The 20,261-nt window shown below is 41.1% G+C and overlaps 1 protein-coding gene across 2 annotated transcripts; it reads right to left on the bottom strand.

The window, feature by feature from the left end:
* Positions 1-3,019: 3,019 nt before the first annotated feature.
* TFB2M (transcription factor B2, mitochondrial) lies at positions 3,020-20,192 on the bottom strand. 2 transcript variants are annotated; one of them, XM_053659617.1, is made up of 8 exons: positions 19,692-20,192; positions 18,475-18,563; positions 14,765-14,915; positions 14,280-14,428; positions 11,419-11,508; positions 8,408-8,470; positions 5,764-5,927; positions 3,020-3,769 (listed from the first exon to the last, which is right to left on the bottom strand). In XM_053659617.1, exons 1-8 carry the CDS (start codon positions 19,999-20,001, stop codon positions 3,592-3,594), a joined length of 1,194 nt encoding a protein of 397 aa, XP_053515592.1. In that variant the 5' UTR covers positions 20,002-20,192; the 3' UTR covers positions 3,020-3,591. The 2 variants fall into 2 exon arrangements, with proteins under 2 accessions (XP_053515592.1, XP_053515593.1); XM_053659618.1 differs by lacking the exon at positions 11,419-11,508.
* Positions 20,193-20,261: the final 69 nt, after the last annotated feature.

Below are 20,261 nucleotides of genomic sequence, written 5' to 3'. Positions count from 1 at the left end.
CTTTTGAGCCTTATAATGGTGCAAATAAAATACTGACAGAGAATAGAACAACAACAAAAAAAACCCTTTTATTTTTTTACTAATCCAAAGGTGCAGGCCTGTGGCTTGGAGGTCGCTAATGAGAGGCATCGCTTCCAGAGCGGATGTGCTAATTTCTATTCGTTAGATTCAGAAGAGTCCCTGTGGTGATGTAGGAATGGGAAGCTAGTGAGGAATGTCTTTAAGATAGTATTTGTAGTTTCAACCAAGATAGCTCTTGGTTGAAAGTGACAGAATTCCATCCCAAACTAGTTTTAACAAAAACGGAAATTGGCTTCAGGCATTTGCTTGGCTTTGGACATGTTTTTGACTTAGGGTGTGGTTAGAACCAGGAGCCAACATGTTATCAGAATGACATCTCCCTAGTTCCTTGTGTGAGCTCGGCTTTCTCTGTGCTGATTTCACTCTCCAGAGTTTCCTTGTGTGTGTGTGGGGGGGGGGGGGGGGGCAAGAGAAAGTATCCTCCCTTTAGGAGATGCACTGTTCATAATATATTGTCAGACGAGCATAAAATATCACACACAGGGCCAGACAAAGCCTTTTCACTTTGCACATGCAAAACGAAGGCCCAGATAAATAATACCTGCTAAATAATAGCATTCTGCAATTTAGAGATGAAAGAACAAATGGGGACATTCTGCCATAATAGAACTTTTTTTCTACCCTACTACACAGCGTGCCTGTTTTGACGCCAATCACCTTGTGAACTCATACTGCATTCTCAGACATTCTAGAGAAAGTTACACGTAGTCCAGAGACAAACACCTAAAAAGAACCTTAAATAACCACCAAGAGGGCCTCGTGTTGTTGGTAACTCAAACTTTTCATTCTCCTAGCCATCTTTAGTCACCATGAACTTACCTAAAGCTGACTGTATGGGCGACTATTTCACTCTTGTAGCGTGAAAACTTTTCTTCAGTTACCTGGCCATGTTCCCAGTACTCCATTAGAACACTCTGCTAAGCTCATCGGGTTTGGGGAGGATTCAAAAAGACCAGCCACCAGCAAAACTAAAAGGCCCCTTGGCAAAACACCTGTGCTAGTGCTCACCCCTGAACTGCTTGGCACGGGATCTGGATGGACCTTGTCATCACCAGGAATCACTCCATCTCTGGCACCTCAGAACCGGAGTGTAAATGACATCACACTGGCGCTTTTCACACTTGCTTCAATGTTTCAACCACTTTCTTCCAGTTACTCCCACGTCCCCTGAGTCCTGCATGAGTTTGGGTCTGCAGGGAAGCAGGCGCTACGACAGGCTGACACGCCTGGAAGGTTTTTAGAGAAGGAAGGAGAAGGCATGGCATTCCGACTGGAGGCCTGACACTGGAAAGAGAAAGATCGGACAGGACGTCCTGGGCCACCGTGAAATTCCAAGAAAGGTTTATTCACACCAACAGGGAGTCCTTGAGCCAGAACTGTCCATGGGGGTGGTGTCTGTCACCAGAGGAGCCTATCTTCCGCCCCCAACCCCACCCCGTCCCCCGACACACGGCTAGTAAATTCGGAGTGGAACTCAAAATTAGGTCCACTTCGAGATTAATTCCTTTTCTTAGATGCCACAGTTAGGGGCCTGCCCTCTGTAGCTCGGTGCTTAATCATGGCCTGGGAACCGCCTTGATTGGAAGTGCGACCTCAGCATAAACACAGCGGTGGACCCAGGGAGAAGCTGGAGAGGTCAGCCAGCTGCACTCTCCCCGGCAAATCCGACCACACCCCAGCGCCTTCAGGCAGCATCTTTCTCACTGAAAGACGTTTAAATTAGTCAAACTAATGTCTTTGTAAGTAATGGAAACCACTCTGTGCACAGGCCTGAAGGCTCATCTCTTCAGCGCACAATTTTTATTCATCTGATTGTCCACGCTCTCCATTGCTCCCGTCCTAAAATGACTCAATAGTATAAAATGCTCCCACTATCAACTTGGTCCCTATCCTTAGCTACACTCTCTATATATTTTTTTAAGATTTTATTTATTTAGCTTTAGAGGGGAAGGGAAGGAGAGAGGGAGAGAAACATCAATGTATGGTTGCCTTTCATGCATCCCCTGCTGGGAACTGGCCTGCAGGGAACCAGCCTGCAACCCAGGTATGTGCCCTGACTGGGAATCGAACCGCGATTGTCTGGTTCGCAGGCCCGCGCTCAGTCCACTGAGCTACACCAGCCAGGGCTTAGACTCTCTATATTATTTAGTGACCCTCCTTAAGTCCGTTTCTCTCTTAAACTCCCAAAGCAATTAACAGATCTGTTCTTAAGTCCCCTCTTCCATTTTGTCTTAAGTGACACTGCCTGATACTCTGTGCATGTACTACTTGTAAGGCATTAATTCACATTTATATCAGAATCCATACTCGACTCCTTTTATCCAGGCCAAGAGCAAAACATGCTGCTCTGGTTTTTGAAGCCCACTCCGTTTTCAAACAGCCACCAATTAATCCCTGGGAACTATATTTAAAACGTTTCTCAGCTGATATTCTTGTAACCCAGTAACAGAAATTTAGGCTTCAAGCACGGGACTAGGAAAGAAACACGGAGAGAAGACAGACTACATGACACTAGGAAGCTTAGACAAGGTTATGAAATGGCAGGACAGGAATTATAAGAGAAAGGAGAGGATTCAGAGTTTCCAGCCAGACTGATATGTAAGCCAGTGACCACAGCAGGGAAGTCAGAAAGTTACTAATACGCCTTAGCTATCACGAAGTGCTGTAACAGCAAACAAATCTAACCCAGGAGACTGGGTTTCTCAGCTAAAATGCAGAAGCTTCTTCAATGACCTATGAAAACATTCTTAATTTCATTTAGGTTCAGGAAAAGGTCTAACTGCAGATAAACTTTCTTGATAGGAACAAAAATGCAAGAGACTTTTGAATAACAGACTGAATTATTCACAATGTATACTGACTATACATGACAGAATTTAAAGTGAGTAAGTTAGGGTCAACTTTATGTTTCATTAGGGACAAAAAAAGAATCACAAAATCTTACTTAAAATACTTTAATTTCTAAAAACGTTTAAACCATAATAAAGTTTAATTTATTTCATTGCACAGTATTTAATACTTTCAACAAACTGAAAAGTAAAACAAACCACGTAATTCAGTTGTATTTACTTTCTAAGCTTAAAACTGTACCAACTCTTTGCCCTCCTGGAGGATGCAAAAATCAACAGTGCACGGGGAATATTTAAATTAATACAATGCGTTTGACTAAAAGGACTTTTAAAACTAAATTTCATCTGGTAACTCCATACAACTACGGGCACACTGACAGTAGATAGAGTTTAAAACAAAACAAATCTGAGCTGATCAAATCCACCGTTAAGGGACGTTCTTTATTCTGTTGTGAATAAAATAGCAGCCACTGTTTTACCCAATGTCCTAACGGCATCAGCCTCGGAAGAAATGATCTGCCTTGTTCGTGCAAAACAAGAACAGCTCCATTCTGCTGAAAGGATGTGAGTTTTACAAACGTAGCTCCTTTTCACATGTGTCGTAACTTCCAAGCACAGTGAACGGCTCCAGCTGCTCTCCTGCCAGTCCGGTCCCTGTTCCCTATAAGACAACATCCTCCATGAACTCGTCATACAGCCACTTGCAGGAATAATCTTTGGAACATTCTATGGTTTCGAAGAGGCGTTTAAAGTCTAGAGGGTGCATATCTGTTACTTTTGTTGTTCCTCTCTTTTTCATTTTCTTCAGTACATCTTCTGCATCCACTGGACTCAAAGAACTGCCAAAAAAAAAATTCAAAGTAAATTTCCGAAATTCTTTTCCATAACAACTGTCAGTTAACAGTGATAAAGGTGGCTTGTAAGCTCAATGTCAAATGCCTAACATATATAATTAGTCTTATTTAGTTTAAGAGCTTGCATGTAACATGTATCTTTATGTTTATCCCTCAAGTTTCCTGGCTTACCTACAATGAAGAGCACATGTAGGTGTTAAGATGTTCTGACCTATTCCTACACAAAACTCATTTAACGCTGCCCTTTGAAAAGACTCTTGTCTACTTCTTTCATCCTTTAACTCTCTTTCCAAAAATGGTCTTTAACTCCATTTAGGTTCATGTAAAAGTTCAGTAAGCTCAACCAGCAGAAACTGCTGCCTCACCCTTTTCAAAGAGGGAATAATCTTTCACATTTTTACATAACAATTACTGGTGAGTATTACATAAAACAAAAACCACCTTATGTATTAGCCTACATGAGCCTCTGACAATACCAAGCAAGCAACTGCAAAAGAATATTTTGGTAGGAAATCCTGCCAATAGTTTCTAATTCTGAGTGGAATCCTCGTCACAGATAGAAACATGATTTCGGTTCACAGACATCTCAAAGGGAATTTTCAATATTTTGTACTACGGCTTACCACATTTATTCCTTAATTCCCTATATTGTTGATGGTTTCCCTCAAAACAACCACTACCACAAGGGAACAAGATAAAAAATAGATTATTTTTATTGGTCTACTGCCACGTTTAACATTTATTTTTTACCTAAATTTTGTTCAACAGCTCATTCAGTTATTTATCTGATGATGATCAAATTCATTTAAATGACTAGTTTAACATTTTGTTTACCCGCTGACAATCCTTTGAATGACTATGGGCTGCTGATCACAAGATGTTACGCACAACTCACAAAACTGTATAAATCCACCCCATAAAAAAACTATTCTTATATAGACACAAAGTAGCTATAATTTTTGTGAAGCTTTATATGAACAAAAGTTTTGGTCCAGGGCGGGAAAACTAATACAGTGGCACATCCCTACTTTGGTTAGGAAACAGGACCCACGAGCTCACTGACAAGGTAGACACTGACTCTCCATCCTGGCCAGTGACAAGCAGCGAGTTCTTCATGAAGGTGACCAGGTACCCCCAGCTAAATCCGACAAAGATGAAAACAAATTGTGGCCTTCCTGTTTGTTTTTTCAAAGATGGGGGGAGGAGATTAAGCTTAGGAGATCATGTGGAAAACACAATTATACTTTTCTGAAACTGTGCACCAGGCCGAAGTATAGGGCTGGCCAAAAGGTCCATTACGTTTTTTCCCATTTGATGGCTCCAGTGGTGCTTAGCTGTCTTTCATGTCATTTGAAACAATTCTGTCAGCTTGTATTGTGACAGCTGTCATGTCAGCGTACATTAAAAAAGAACTTTCCAAAACTGAATTTTGGGGCAGATATTTTAATGCTGAAGATGGAAGAAGAGAGGCAACATTTTCAGTATATGGTGCCTTACTCTTTCAACAAAGATGAAAAGGCAAGTGAAGCATGAGGAAAGATTTGTGCAGTGTGTGAAGAAGGTGCTGTGACTGATGGAATGTGTCAAAAGTTGTTTGTGAAGTTTACTGGTGCTACTGACAATTCGGCCAAATACCTCTTTGCTGTCTTGTGCAAATACCTCTTTGCTGTCTTGTGCACTGGAAGGTGTTTAGCAGCAACCCTGGCCTCAACTCACTAGAAGCCAATAGCAGGAGACACAGCCAATGTACTCAAAATACCAGTAAAATCGTTGGTGGAAATGAAAAATGTGTCATTTATTTTATGGAAAAACCATACGCACTTTTTGGCCAACTCACTATTTAGAAGAAACAGATGAGTGGAAACATGGTACTTCACTGTTAAATAAGAATATACAAGATACAAAAAATAGGCCTCTAACATGAAAGTATAATTCCCACCCTAAAATGCTACTTTTATACTTTCATTTCTCTTACTTACTGTAACTGGTCTATCAGCTTGGCATTGCGCTTCAGAAAACACTGCTTTAACATGTGAAAAAATACATCATAGTTCACAGGTGTTAAATTTTGTGTAAATAAATTTCTACGAGGAGTGAATTGAATAAAACACAGGTTTTGTTGTGTTTGTTGTTCTAATGATTCCTGGAAAGGAAGGAAAATAAACTGTGTTAGTCATAAAGTATTGCCCGAGCGAGACACTGTTCACTTTCTCGTTCAAGTTACCTGTTGGAAGAGGCAATCACCATAGACCCGAGTGTCCCTGTGTGTTCTTATCAGCTGTGCCCAGCACGCAAAGCCCTAACAGCTCTCTGCCTGGGCCATTCCTCAGGGTGGTCTGCAGTGAGTCACCTTGAGGGACGATTCTCTCTCTCTCCAGGACAAAAAATTAGGCCTGCTTAATGTTTGCTAGGAAAGGGGTGGGTCCCCCAGCTCTGCACTGTTCCTCAGCTGCAACGCAAACCCTGTGAACGCACGCCCTCTGACTGCGCCACGCCACACTGCTCTGTGGCCTCGGAGGCGAATCGAACCCCGTGTCTGGTCCAGGAGTCGTGTCTCTGGCCACCATCCATAGAGTCCCAGCTTCTTACCTTGTCAACAGGCTAAAATCAAACCCCAAACATGACACTAACATGCAGTGAGTCTCTTCTATATTGGAAGCACCCCACCACAGCCTAGGCATAAAAAAATACTGTGCGCACATAATTTTTAATAGGATAATTTTTTTTAAATATGGGCTTAGCAAGCTATGGTCCATGGCCTCCCTCTTTTTGTAGTCTGGGGCTAAGAACATTTTTCACATTGTAAAGGACTGTTGTTGCTGTTTTGTTTTGTTTTTTTCCTTAAAAAAAAAGCTAACACCAAAGAACATGAGACAGAAACTGTTAAGTGGCCTGGAAGCATAAGCCATAAGATATTTACCAACTGACCCTATGCAGAAAAAGTTTGCCTACCTGCTCCAATATACAATATTACACAGATTAAAATGAAAACTCTATATGATTTGATGTAAATGTAAGGCATTTTTCCCCTAAAATGATTCCTCAGAAAAGAGGGAGCTTTATGTTTCTTTAGGAAATTTCACACATTAGGTGTGACCACTTATATGCCTTATTTTATATATATTTAAATATAAATATTGAATACTTGCAATATACATTGTTTATATATATTTAAATATAAGTCCTATTTGTGGAAAACATAATGGGTGACCCCCTCAAATTATAATCAATCCTAGTTCCTAGTTTTGGGTGTCTACAGTGTAAGGAATTGGTAAAAACAACGGCAATTAAATTCAAAAATATTTAGTAATTATTCATGTAACAACACGGATAATACAATTCCAAGTATTGTGTGTTGTTGTTGACAAGTTTTTGAAGGTACTTTAAAAGGCAACCTGGTACATAACATTAAAGATATACATTTACCTGACAAATAGGGAAGAAAAACTTTCCTAATGTTAAATGAGGACTGATTTGTAATTTGGGGCAAAGGTTCCAGGGACGACATAGACACACGGCTTCCCAAGTGTGAAACCTCCAACTTGGGGGGAAACGATGATAAGCTCTAAAAAACTCTCAATGTCTCAAAGTGCTTCCATAGCAATTATTAACACACTGACATCAAAGGTATGTGTGAAATAAACAATGAAATTCTCTCATGAAACATGAGATTTGGTTATTTCCTCTTTACCCCTAGAAGTGTATATATTTAAGTTGGCCAAAAACTTTTTAGCTTTTGTTCTTGTCATTAAGAAAAATAAGAGAATGTCTTCTACACAGAGTCGTTCATTTCGGGGGCTTTTTGGTCAATTCCTGATGTCATCCAGACAAAACGTGTGACTCCTATTAGGTTGTACTTCTGAAGAGTGAGAGAGAACTAAGATCACAATGGTCATGACAGGTACCGATCGCTCCAAGGTCAGACCATTTCTAAGTGCGTATTTCCTTTTTCTCATTCAGTGGCAAGAGTAAAAAAATAAAGAGGGAAGCAAAGGAGAACCTCAGACGGAGCTAGAATGCCGGGATTAGGGCATCGTTAGCATTGAATCCTAACGGGGAACTTTTTAAAGGAGTTCAGAAATTGTTTTTGAAACTTCAGCTACTTTATTACAATTTCACTACAAATACCCTAATATAAATGAAATGGAGAATTGCTTTATAACATCATCTCTTGAAAAAAATAAATAACTAAAGCCCAACCTCCTGGGTAGGAAACACACGTACTTATGTACCTATTGGTAAAGTCAACCATTATGCGTAGCAATATTACAAATTTCTGATCAATAACGTACAACATTTTGTTTTAAGTTTACAAATTAGATGAATAGTAAAATGGTTATGTCTTCCAAATCTGGGCTGTATCTTCATTTCCAGAGAGGGCAACATGGAAGTCAGACTCTGTTTAAGTCTACTGCTATGTTCATCCTCTGGAAAAATAGCTGGAAAATACAATTCTCTTCCAAAATAATCTGCATTTATTAAAAAGCAGTAAGATATCTTTAAAGCACATTTCCAGACATTCTGAAGTTAAAAAATTTAAATCCATACAGAACATCAGATGATCTTAAAGGAAGCAAAGCACGTTGCGCTCAGAAAAGAGCGGAGAGGCGTTCACTCACTCACCCCGTGCTCCGGCTTCCCCGGTCGCCCCGCTCGGGTGTACTTGTCAAACGACGACCAAGGCTCCTGGAAACAAGTGAGACAGTCGTCCCTTCAGTTCTCCTCGGCCAAAGGGCCCCAAATCGCTGCTGCTTTTAGAAATGTCCGCCCAAACAGCAGAATGAACCCTAGTCACCAATCTAACTGGTTTAAAGAAAAACAACATGTAACAGTTCAATCATTTATCTTTTTTTTTTTTTTTTTGGATAAAGGAAAGGAAAATCAAAGGTCTGTCCCGATATTGGTAACTCTGTTACTTAGATAAAAGAAAGTTACCCTTCATATGATTACACAAATAGGGTCTCAAGTTATAATTTTATTTTTTTTTTTTTTATTTATTTATTTGTAGAGAGAGGGGACAGGAAGGAGAAAGAGTGGGAGAGAAACATCAATGTGTGGTTGCCTCTCATACGTTTAAACGGGTTGCCACTGGGGACCTGGCCTGCAACCAAGACCTGTGCCCTGACTGGGAATTGAACTGGCGACCCTTTGCCTCACAGGCCCGCACTGAGCTACACCGGCCAGGGCTCAAGTTATAATTTTAAATAACCAACATTTCAAGAGGAGAGTCACAATCAGGTTAGGGGTCATCAGCTCAATACTGAGGATATTTCTGTCCTAACTTCATGGAAAAGCCTCTTGTTCAAACTCATCTGAATATGCTGGGACATGTAGGGAGACACAAAAATAAAGATACTGTGTGAATTTTTTTAAAGATCATTACTTTTTTTGTACCTAACTTTTATATATACAATTTTACATGGGAAGCAATTTTTATTATACAAATATATACACACGGATTAAATTCCAAAATATGAGTTAAACCAGCATTGACACAGACATAAAAACTAAAACTTACAAAACTGGACACAGGTTTGAAAGGGTATTGTCAAAAGGGCTATTACTAACCACAGTGGCACGGGTAGTGGAATAACAAATACAACTGTTGCTCATCCGTAAAACTGCTGGCAGCTCCAGAATGTCACCAAGAGGAGGAAGGCAAAGCCACAGCAGTGTGCAGGAGGTGCCACAGTTCCCACCGTCCCACACTCGGGTCTATTTAATAGCCCTGGGCACAGAGGGGGCCTGACCCCTTACAAAGCCACAGGAGAGGAAACCCGAACGACCCTGGGAACTGCGTTTCACAGCTGACCCTCCAGTTAGAGGTATGTAACGGACGGGGGTTTAAAGTGTGGGTTCACGAAGACCTCTCCTTTCTGGAGATTAATAAATGGCAACACTCAACATAGGCAAACAAACGCTGCAGAATGAGAGGAGAAAACTCTCCTGAAAGGCAGTCCCCTGCGGGCCTTGATGGAGAAACCAGTGGAGAGCTGCAAAGACAGAAGGGGCTGCAACGAAAAACGCACAGAATGAAAGGAGATCCGTGGGGGCAGGTAAGAAAGAATTTTACAGAAGCCAAGAACTACATGCCAAGACGACAATGTCAGTGCAGACAGAACTGCTGGAGCTGCCAGCAGTTTTACGGATGAGCAACAGTTGTATTTGTTATTCCACTACCCGTGCCACTGTGGTCAGGGCAGGGGAGACTAAATGTGAAAACATTTCTGGGAATCCGAGAAGATGATGAGGGCATGACGGATTACTAAAGGCAAGGAAGAGAGAGCCAGCCTAGAACCTCAGATGTTCTGAAGGAAAAAAAAACAATTGAAACCAAAGCTACAATCAAACAAGGTAACGGTGCAAGTGTGCGCATCACGGGGCTTAGTGTGTTCCTGCCGAAAGCACTGAGGGGCTCCGTGAGGACACAGGGCAAAAGTTAAAACTGAAACCATGAAATCCTTGGAAGAACAAGGGCTCATAAAAATGTATGAACAGCCCTGGCTGGAGTGGCTCAGTGGACTAAGTGCTGGCCTGGGAACGGAAAGGTCACTGGTTCGATTCCCAGTCAGTGCACATGTCTGGGTTGCAGGCCAGGTCCCCAGTGAGGGCGTCAAAGAGGCAACCAATTGACATTTCACACCAATGTTTCTCTCCCTCTTTCTCCCTCCCTTTCCCTCAAATAAATAAATAAAACCTTAAAAAAAAAAATATATATATATATATATGAACACATACATAAAAACGACTCAATATTCTATCTACTAAAGTGAAAGAATACACAAATTATGGTATGAAAGAAATAGCATTTATCATTTTTTTCTTACACTTTAGCCCTCTGCTATTAAATACGGTAGCACTAATCACCACAGCTGCTGAACACTTGAAATGAGTCTAGTCTGAACTGAGATGCTGTAAACTACACCCTGGATTTCGAAGGCCTAGTACACACACAAAAATCAAAACTGTGTAATAACTAATTCTAAAATATTGATTACATGCTAAAGGGACAACATTTTGAATGGAGGTTAAGAAAAATACTAAAATTAATTTCACCTGTTTCTTTTTAAAATTTTTTTATTGTGACTGCTAAAAAAGGTAAAATTGTATATATGGTTTGTATTATATTTCTATTGGACAACTTTGATTTTCCTAAGGACATAAACTAAAAAAATGGGGGGGAATGATCTATAATAAAGTATTAAACAGTCATTAAAAACTTAAACTGTTCAGTGACAAGGGGAAAAAACATAAGCATCGGCTATTAAACAAAAAAAGGAGATAAAAATCATGGAATCTTCACTATGTGGAGAAAAAGAATCACAGGGAGAATAGCAAACAAAATACGTGCCACAAACAGCAGCAGCGGCCTCTGGGTGGCAGAAATGTAGGGGATTTTAAAAATTCTTTTCTAACATTTTTACAGGGAACACGCGCTATTTTTATTTTCAGAGGAAAACAAGGGCTTGTGACGAGAACAGCAGCAACCAGTTGCCTGGCCCCACTGTATTCCACGGCTGGGAAAAACAAGCAACTCAACGCTGAACTTTTCCCCGGTCCCTGGGCACTGACACGCAGCCGCTCTGAGCACGGTTGGTCGAGGCCCCGCTGAAAGGCACGTGGGCCCCACTCACCCTCTGCAGCAGCCTAACCTCACAAGCCACTTGCCACAGCACACTGAGGGCCTGGTACAGGTTCCGATGCTGGGGATTCGCCATGATCTTCTAGTAGGGAAAACAGAAAGCACTGGTCATGCAAAACCACCATCCCTCAAAAGCAAAGGTGGTCTTAATGGTAATATCTTCGTATTCTCTAGAAATTAGGGAAAATTCAAATCAAATGCAAAATCTTAGCTGTTACCATGTCAAAGCAGAGAAAGAACTTTTAAACTTTCATATAGAGATATATCATGTACACTTAAAACAGAAAGTATTCGAGATTGATCTCCTTTAATCCATTAGGGCAAAACCTCGTTAGAGAAAAAAATTAAACAAAAATGCGTCATTTCTGTGGAAAGGGACACAGTGTATTAGAAATAGGTACCGGGTGGCCTATCCAGTTCTGAGTCAGGCTGACACTTGAAAGGTAAGAGGTCACCCCAGTGAATGAGAGGACACCTCAGACAGAGCAAACAACGGGTAAGAGCATCCTTGGTAAAAACAAAACAAAAAAACCACCGTAACGTCTTCCTAGCAGCAAGACGACGCCTGACGAAGCTGTGCTCTCTCTCCTCCTTCCATTCTTCCATTGCGTACTGCATGCGCCGCTCATAGGTCCGGAGTCCCCTCTCCTCCCACAGGCAGTGACTACTCGCTTACTGCCTGGGTTTGGGAGAATGAGGCACCCCTTCACTTCCTGCCCCACAGCTCTGTTAGGGACAAACACGCATCTCCTGTTACAATGCATTTGAAGAGTGATGACAGGAGGCGTTCTGGGCAGAAAAGAAACATCACTCCCAAAGCAACATCCAGGTCTTCAGGAGGACCTTCCGTATCAGCGAATTAAAAGTAGAGGCTAAAACTCTAGACAATGCACACAAAAACTGTTAGGATAAAGGGAATTCAGCAAAGTCGCAGGCCACAAAATTCACACACAAAAATCAGTTGCATTTTTATACACTAACGATGAACAATCTGAAAAGGAAATTAAGAAAACAATTCCACTTACACGAAAAGCTACAAAACATTTTACTGTAAGAAATTAAAATAAATAAAAAGACATCCTGTGTTTATGATGGAAAGATTTAATATTATTAAGATGTGAGTACGACCCAAGTGATCAACAAATTGAATGCAATCCCTATCAAAATCCCAAAGTTGTTTTTTTCCCCAGAAATTAAAAATTCATCTTAAAATTTACATGGAATCTTGAGAGACACCAAATAGCCTAAACAATCTTTAAAAAGAACAAAATTGGAGGACTCACAATTCCTGATTTCAAAACTTACTACAAAGTTACAATAATCACTGTGGGGAAGGGAGAGCATGAGGGACTAAAAGGAAACATAAAATAAAAAAATAAATAAAGATTAAATTGAAAATTAAAACTTAGAAAAAAAAAGAAAGTTACAGTAATCAAAACAGTATGGCCCTGGCATGAAGACAACATACAGAACAATGAAATAAAAAAGTGCTCAGAAACAGACTCCAATGCACATACACTGCCAAGCGATTTTTCAACAATGGTGCCTGCCAACGGGAAAGCACAGTCTTTCAACAAGAGTACTGGGAAAACTCCATGTCTGCAGGTAAAAGAGCAAGGCCGGACCCTCACTTAACACCACATAAAAAAAGTAATTCAAAATGGATCAAAGTCCCAAACATAAGAGCTAAAACTATAAAACTCTTAGAAGGAAACACGAGGGAAAAGGTTTGTGACACTGGGTTCAGCAATGATTTCTCAGATGACACCAAGGTGTGGGCGACACCAAAAAGAAAATACAAATTAGACATCACCAAAATTAATAACTTTAGGACTCAAAAGGTACCATAACAATGTAAAAAGGCAACCCATAAAAGGGGAGAAAATATTTGCAACTCGCACACCTGGGAAGGGATTAATATGGAGATTATAAAACTCCTATAACTCAACAACAAAAAACAGACAACACAATTCATTCACCCAAAGAAGATACACAAATGATCTACAGTGACATAAAAGATGCTCATCATCACTAATCATTTAGGAAAACAGACATTCAAATCCACCATGAGATACCACTTTAAACCATCAGGATGGGTATTAACAAAAAAAACAAGAAACAAGCATTGGAGGAAACGTGGAGAGACTGCAACGCTTGTGCACTGCTGGTGGGAATGTGAAACAGGGCAGCCACCATGGCGAACAGTGATAGAAATGGAATTAGTGTGCGATCCCGCAACCTCCCTTCTGGACAGACACCGGGAAGGACGCAGAGCGGGGACTCGGAGATACCCGCACACCGGTGTTTACAGCAGCGGCCTCCACAATAACCAGAAAGCGGGAGCAACCCAAGTGTCCACACACAGAAAATGGACAAACAAAGGTGGTGTATATACACTGTCCAATGGAATAAAATTCAGCCCTAAAGAGGAGTAAAATTCTGAAACATGCTACGACTTGAATGAACCCTAAAGACATGCTAAGTGAAAGAAGCCAGGCACAAAGTGAACTACTGTATAATTCTATTTATATGAAGTACCTAGAATAGTCAAATTCGCAGAGACAGAATGGAGAACAGTGGGAGCTCGGGGGAGGGGAGGAGGTGGCATTAGTGTTTCGTGGGTACAGAGTTCCCGCAGAGAACGATGAACACGTCTTGAGAGGACACGGACGGCGGTGACAGTTGTGCCACAATGTCAATGTACTTAACGCCACTCAACTGTGCACTTAAAAAGTCACAACGGTAAATTTTATGTCACGATTCCAAATTAAAATCACAAAGATTAAGACTAGAGAACAATCACAGAACTCTTTTGAGACAGAAATACTAGTCAAGTACTTGTTGATAACCCACCTGGCAATCCGTTTCATTCATAAAAAAGTTCAGTTCTACTCGTCCATATCTATATAGAGAGGTACAGGAATATATATCATGTAAAAATTTCCACATCATCTTCTTTTCATTTTTGGCTGGGAAGATTCCAACTACTTTTAAAGGAATACCTGTAAATACAAGCAAAAAATATCTGAATAAATACTTTATCCTTTCTCCTGGGATCATGTTTTATTGAGCCAAACTACATTAACAGACTATATTAATTTTATTTCAATTAAAACTAAGCCTCAACATGTTTCCTTGATATAAAACTTGGCCTCAGCACATCTGCTCGGATTATTTGTGTCCAGGCGTGAGGGGAAAGTGAGAGTCAACTTCGGAGCATCTGCCCATAAACTGTACAATATAAACCACACACAAATCTCATCAATAAACCATTGTTGCACTGCGAGAGAAAGCTGGCCAATCAGAAGGAAGTTGCTGTAGTGAATGACAAAAATCACCTTTTGACCAAGGAAGTGTTTCTATGGCCAAATCCTGCAGAAGCACCCGGGAGTCCACAGTGGGTCTCACTGCTCCAGAGCTCCCAGGGTCCAGTTTGAAGAAGTCACAGTGGACCACGTGTAGCTTCCCCCCCAGCTGTTTTCCTAGGGACTAAAGAGAAGCCGAGACAAAGTGTTAGGGAGGTTCAGTGTTATAAAAAGTGTTTATAACAATTCAAAGACCTACTTCGAAAAATAATTCTTATCATAAATATGACCACCTCAATAAAGATTGGTAAAACATGACTAAATATAGCCTAAAATTTAACAGTTAATACAAATCAACTGATGCCTGAAAAATAATAAAAGTACAACTATCTTCAGAAAAAGCCCAAAAAACAAACAAAACACCTTGAACAAATCTTCCTTATCCTTTTACTTTCTTTCCTTTATTCTCAGTGGCATCGGGAGCTGTTTGAAAAGCTCCTTCACACCAATCCCTAATTCCCGGGCAGCGGCCGCCTGCGGCACCGGGAGAGCATCTGAGAACACGTCTGAGCTCAGAGCTGTGATCCATCTACTGGTCATGGAAAGATGTTTCAGAGTCAACAAAAACAAGAAAAATACTACAGTGAAAGGCAGCTGATTCAAGAGAGTACTCCTTTTCTTCTTGAAGAGTTTAGTTAGTCCTTCAGCTAAGAACTTAGCTCACTGTGTGGGCCACTGTGCATTTCCCACCTAATTTTTCATTTGCTTTTGCAAAAGACAGACGAGTCTACAAGAAAGGCTCCCTGTCCACTGGAAGAGGTCCGATGCGCCTCCAATTCTGTACCGCCCTGATCCACTCACCCTACAGTAGTACTGGCGAACTCAGTAAAGAGAGCAAGCGTTAGCTACAGACTCCCATAACTTACTCTGAAGTTGCAAGAAATCGGTGAGGAGGGCAGGATGCTTTGATGTGCATATTTAGGCTCTCATGCACAGAAACTTCTCCTGGCACTTATCAAGGTTTCAACAAATGTGCGACTTAAAAGTTATAAATGAAAAATCTAATTTTTCTTAAGCATGTAAGTTCAAACTATAAATATTATTTAATTTCTAAATCTACTACATTTCAATGGTCACTTTCAAGAGGACCCTGGAAAAAGGCCAGTGGAAGGAAGCTACTGGGGGTGGAAACCATGCATTTTTGGTCTTGTTAATGCTGAGGTGCCCAATGCCGTGACCCAAGGGGAGGGGCCAGGTACAAAGCTGTAGACCTCCGCAGGGAGATCAGGACACTGATCCAGGCTGAAGATACAAATCCGTGAGTATGTGGCTTGTTGAAGGTAGTTAAACCCAGATGAGATCTCTAAGGGGCAGGTGCACAGAACCATGCTGAGGACAGAGTAACTTCAGAGTCTCATGACAAGGAGCTGAGACTAAACCAAAAACCAAGAAGAAAACCAGAGGGGTGGGGTTTCTGGAAAGCTAAAGAGAAAGAGCATTCAAATAATGCGTACCTTAAAAAACTGATTCAACTCTTACAAAGTATTCTATGTGTATAGCAATAAAATAACCTCACAAATTACTCAAGAATTATATTTTAGGTTTTCTAACTGAAGAAAGGTAATGTATTTTGGTTTGGTGGGAATGAAAAAGGAATGGATACTTTATAACTTTACACATTTTTGGTGTAACACCTGTCATTTACTAGTCAATAATTCAAACACAGTAACAGCCAAACCTCCAGAATAAATTCATCTATTAGTGAAATCACATTTTGGAACTCAACTTGATTGCATTTAGGATTCAAAATCAGGAAGTGAAAAGGTCAGGAAAAACAACTGTTGATTTCTGCGGGTCATTATGTTAGGCACTTTATTTCATCTTATTTAAGCATCAAGATCCTTAATAGGTGGGAATTAACATAGCTGATTTACATATGGGAAAACCAAGGCTCAGAGAGTTTAAATTTCTTACTTGCCAAGGGTCTTAAAGGTGAGAATCCCTGGGCCTGAGGCTCAGCAATGTTTGAAAAGACTATGCTTTAAACCTGCTGAAATAAGAGGCAGTTCATCACAGAAGCTGATGTCTCTTCAACTGACCATCCACAGCTAAGCATTGGCACGATAGTAGTTTTCACAGTTCATGGGATAGATCGTGATTAGTAGGGAACACAGTCTGTAGCATGTGTATCTCTACATCAGAGAGAGAGGAAAACAAACTGCACCAACTCCGAACACTATTAATGTGGAGTCCCAAGAATTTTACCAGGTCAATGGGAGGAAGTTTAAAGTTAGATAAAAACCCAGAGTCAAACATCATCCTTTGAAGTCCTTTCAGGTTTTAGGAGCACACTAGAAAACCTTGGGGAGGTTACAAGCATCGTCTGCTAAGAGCACCATTGTAACATCCCAGGCAAAGGTTTTATTTCAATGGTTTCTTCTCTTTTATTCTGGCAGATACATGAATTCGCACAAAACTGTATTGCAATGGCTTTCCACTTAACCTTAAAGATGGTGAGTAAGTGAAAAAACAGTACTGGAGGCTGAGTTCAAGTTACCGCTGGTCAGAGAAAGGACTGGGGGGTTAGAAGTAAATGAAAACCTTAACTGAGGCAAAAACTTGTATGCCTTCTTAAAAAAGATTAAAATAAAAGCTATCTTGTCTTTAATTTCCAAGTTGAAATTATAGATGGCTCTGTGTATGAAATCACGTTTCATGATCTTAAATCTTTGAACGATTTTGTGTTATTTTTCTCTTTAACTTTCTGGAATTCCAGCAGATGTTTAATCAATTAAATAACCTGGCTAAAACTCTGAATTTCTTTCAAAGCAGTCCACTGTAAAATAATAACTATCTAATGCACGCAGTTTTATTAATAAAGACACAAACAGCTGGATTTGGTGGACATTATCATAACTTTCTGTTATCAACCCGTACTTTTACAATTTACATGACTTCAGGAAATTGTCATAGAAAAGTGTTAGTTTCCTAAACTGAATGTACAGATTCATTAAGAAAGAAAGAGAAAGAAAGAAACAGGCTGAAATTGATGCAAGGATTTTCCACTTTACTGTTATGTGATCTTGTCTGCTACAAAACAGAATTCACTGAAAAGTCCATTTGAATGATGCCCGCACTCCATGCAATTGTGTCTGACCATACCAAAGCTTCCTTGCCCCCATACCGCTAAATCCAGTTTACAGAGTCCCATTAATTCGATCTGAGCACTCCAATTAGAGTCTAAGCTTGCAGAAAGCAGGGTCACAGTACAGCACAGTCTACTAAGACCAGGAAACAAGCCCAGAAACACCAGCTTATACACTTTGTTCAAAGTCACTCAATTAGTCTGTAGCAGAGTTACAAGCAGAAAACAAGTCTCAGAACTCCAATCTTTTAGTTATTCAACCATCACTGATAGAACGTTCTAGTCACCAGGGATGACTAGAAAGGGATTCTAGAAAAATAAATTGTGCACTTAAATTTACTTCCCTGAACCACTGCAGTGGGAACTGATGGAACAGTAAGTTATTTTTGGAAACTAAAAATAAACTTCCAGAGCCCTGGCCAGGTAGCGCGGCTGGTTGATCGTAGTTCTGATTTGCCAAGGCTGTGGGTTCACTTCACTGTCAGGGCACACACAAGAATCAACCAGTGAATGCATAAGTAATTCGACCAACGGATTGATGTTTCTCTCTCCCTCTCTCCAAACAATCAATCAGTAAATAATTATTTTTAAAATATACCTCCAAATGTGGAATAAAAGTTTTGTCACTTTCAAGGGCAATCACTCTGGCACCTCCTTGAATTAATGCTTGAGTCAGGATTCCAGGACCTAGTATGTTAACAGAACAGAAAAATTATTTACAAAAGAGACAATGTCTTTCAATATCAAAAAAGTTGTTTTACATGAATTTTCTACTTTTAATTTTTAAAGAATTGTAAATCCTCACCTGAAGACATTTTTTTCCATTGCTTTTAGAGAGGGAAAAAGAAATATCGATGAGAGAGAGAAACTTGCTTGCCTCCAGTACAAGTTCCAGCTGGGGACAGAACCACAGCCAAGGTTATGTGCCCTGACCCTGCCTTGAACTGGCAACCTTAGGTTTACAGGATGACGCTGGAACCAACTGAGCCACACCAGCCAGGGCTGCAGTTTTCATTCTTACAAACATCCCCAAAGTAGATATTATACTCCTTATATTTACATATATGGAACTGGGAATTATAGTCACTGGACTCCAACTACACAAGCGGTTCAAGGGTGCTGCCTGGCTTTGACTCCATTCAATCAAAGACTATAAAACCTATGCTCTAGTCGCGTTTCACCACATCGTCTCAAAAAAAAAAAAAATGTTGTCTCCAGCCTACCATTTAATCATGGACTATCCTAAACTGAACTGACTCCTCATGATAAGATGGTGTTTTAAAAAGTTATTTTTTTGCCCTGGCTGGTGTGGCTCAGTGGTTTGCTTGCCCGACTGTGAACGAAAGGGTCGCCAGGTTCAGTTCCCAGACTGGGCACATGCCTGGGTTGCTGGCCAGGTCCCCAATAGGGGGTGCTTGAGAGGCAACCACACATTGATGTTTCTGTCTCCCCCCTCCCCTCTCTCTAGAGATAAATAAATGAAATCTTTTTTTTAAGTTTTTTTTTTTAAAATAAATCTGGCGTTCTCAGCCTCCTGCTAATGGTCTAAAGGAGATTCACGGAAAGGTAAAACAAAAGTTCTTTTTTCGGGGAGTGGATTGGAACTATCTTGGGGAGACGACGGAAAAGAAGAGCATACGCTATCAAAATACTATGTGGAGTGCAAACTACTACAGAAATAGTTTGTAGTATCCACAAAACTATATAGGCAGCCTAAAGGAAGGCGCCATGTCTCATACGGCAGCCTACGAATGGTCAATAGAAGTTTGCAAAGGTGATGAACATCGGAGAAAAGGCAGTCCACGACGGACTCACCAGGATTGCATTCCAGGATGAGCTTGCACGGATCGTCTTCTCTCAGCAGAAACTGCACCACGGTCTCGGCCAGTCTTGGACTGGTTAGGTAACGCTTGGGCTCCACGCCGTACTTGGACGGCCGCGAGGGCAATTCTCTGAAATCCTGACCCGGCAACACCTGCGGGTGGAAGTCAGACAAACCCCGGCGAGCAACCACCGGGGCGTCCTTCCACCTCGCCGCTCCCGACCTCCAAATGCAAAAGCGACCAGCAACAGAAGCAGCTGACAGCTTCAGCCGCGGAGGAAGCCCAGCCACTGGAACCCACATCCTCACCCTCTAGGGTCTGTCTGTCCCAAAGTCATCCAAAACGTCAAAAAGTCGGCAAGCGCCCAACAGAGAACACCACGTGCAACATCTCCCCACCACCTGATTAGGTGAGGGCGGGAGAGGGGTGCGGAGGCAAACGCCGCAAACTACGCTTGCGAACGACCCCTCCCACTTGCCTTTCCCTCACTTCCGCTTCCGGCCACGTGCTGACGCTGGAAGACTGTAAGTGGACCGCTGAGGAGACGGACCATCCGGGCTGT

The sequence above is a fragment of the Artibeus jamaicensis genome, unplaced genomic scaffold (genome assembly GCF_021234435.1).
Source record: "Artibeus jamaicensis isolate MK-2021 breed Jamaican fruit bat unplaced genomic scaffold, CSHL_Jam_final scaffold_754, whole genome shotgun sequence".
Classification (NCBI taxonomy): Eukaryota; Metazoa; Chordata; class Mammalia; order Chiroptera; family Phyllostomidae; genus Artibeus; species Artibeus jamaicensis.
The sequence above is the reverse complement of the archived record's forward strand: the minus strand, read 5'-3'. Positions and strand labels throughout refer to the sequence as shown.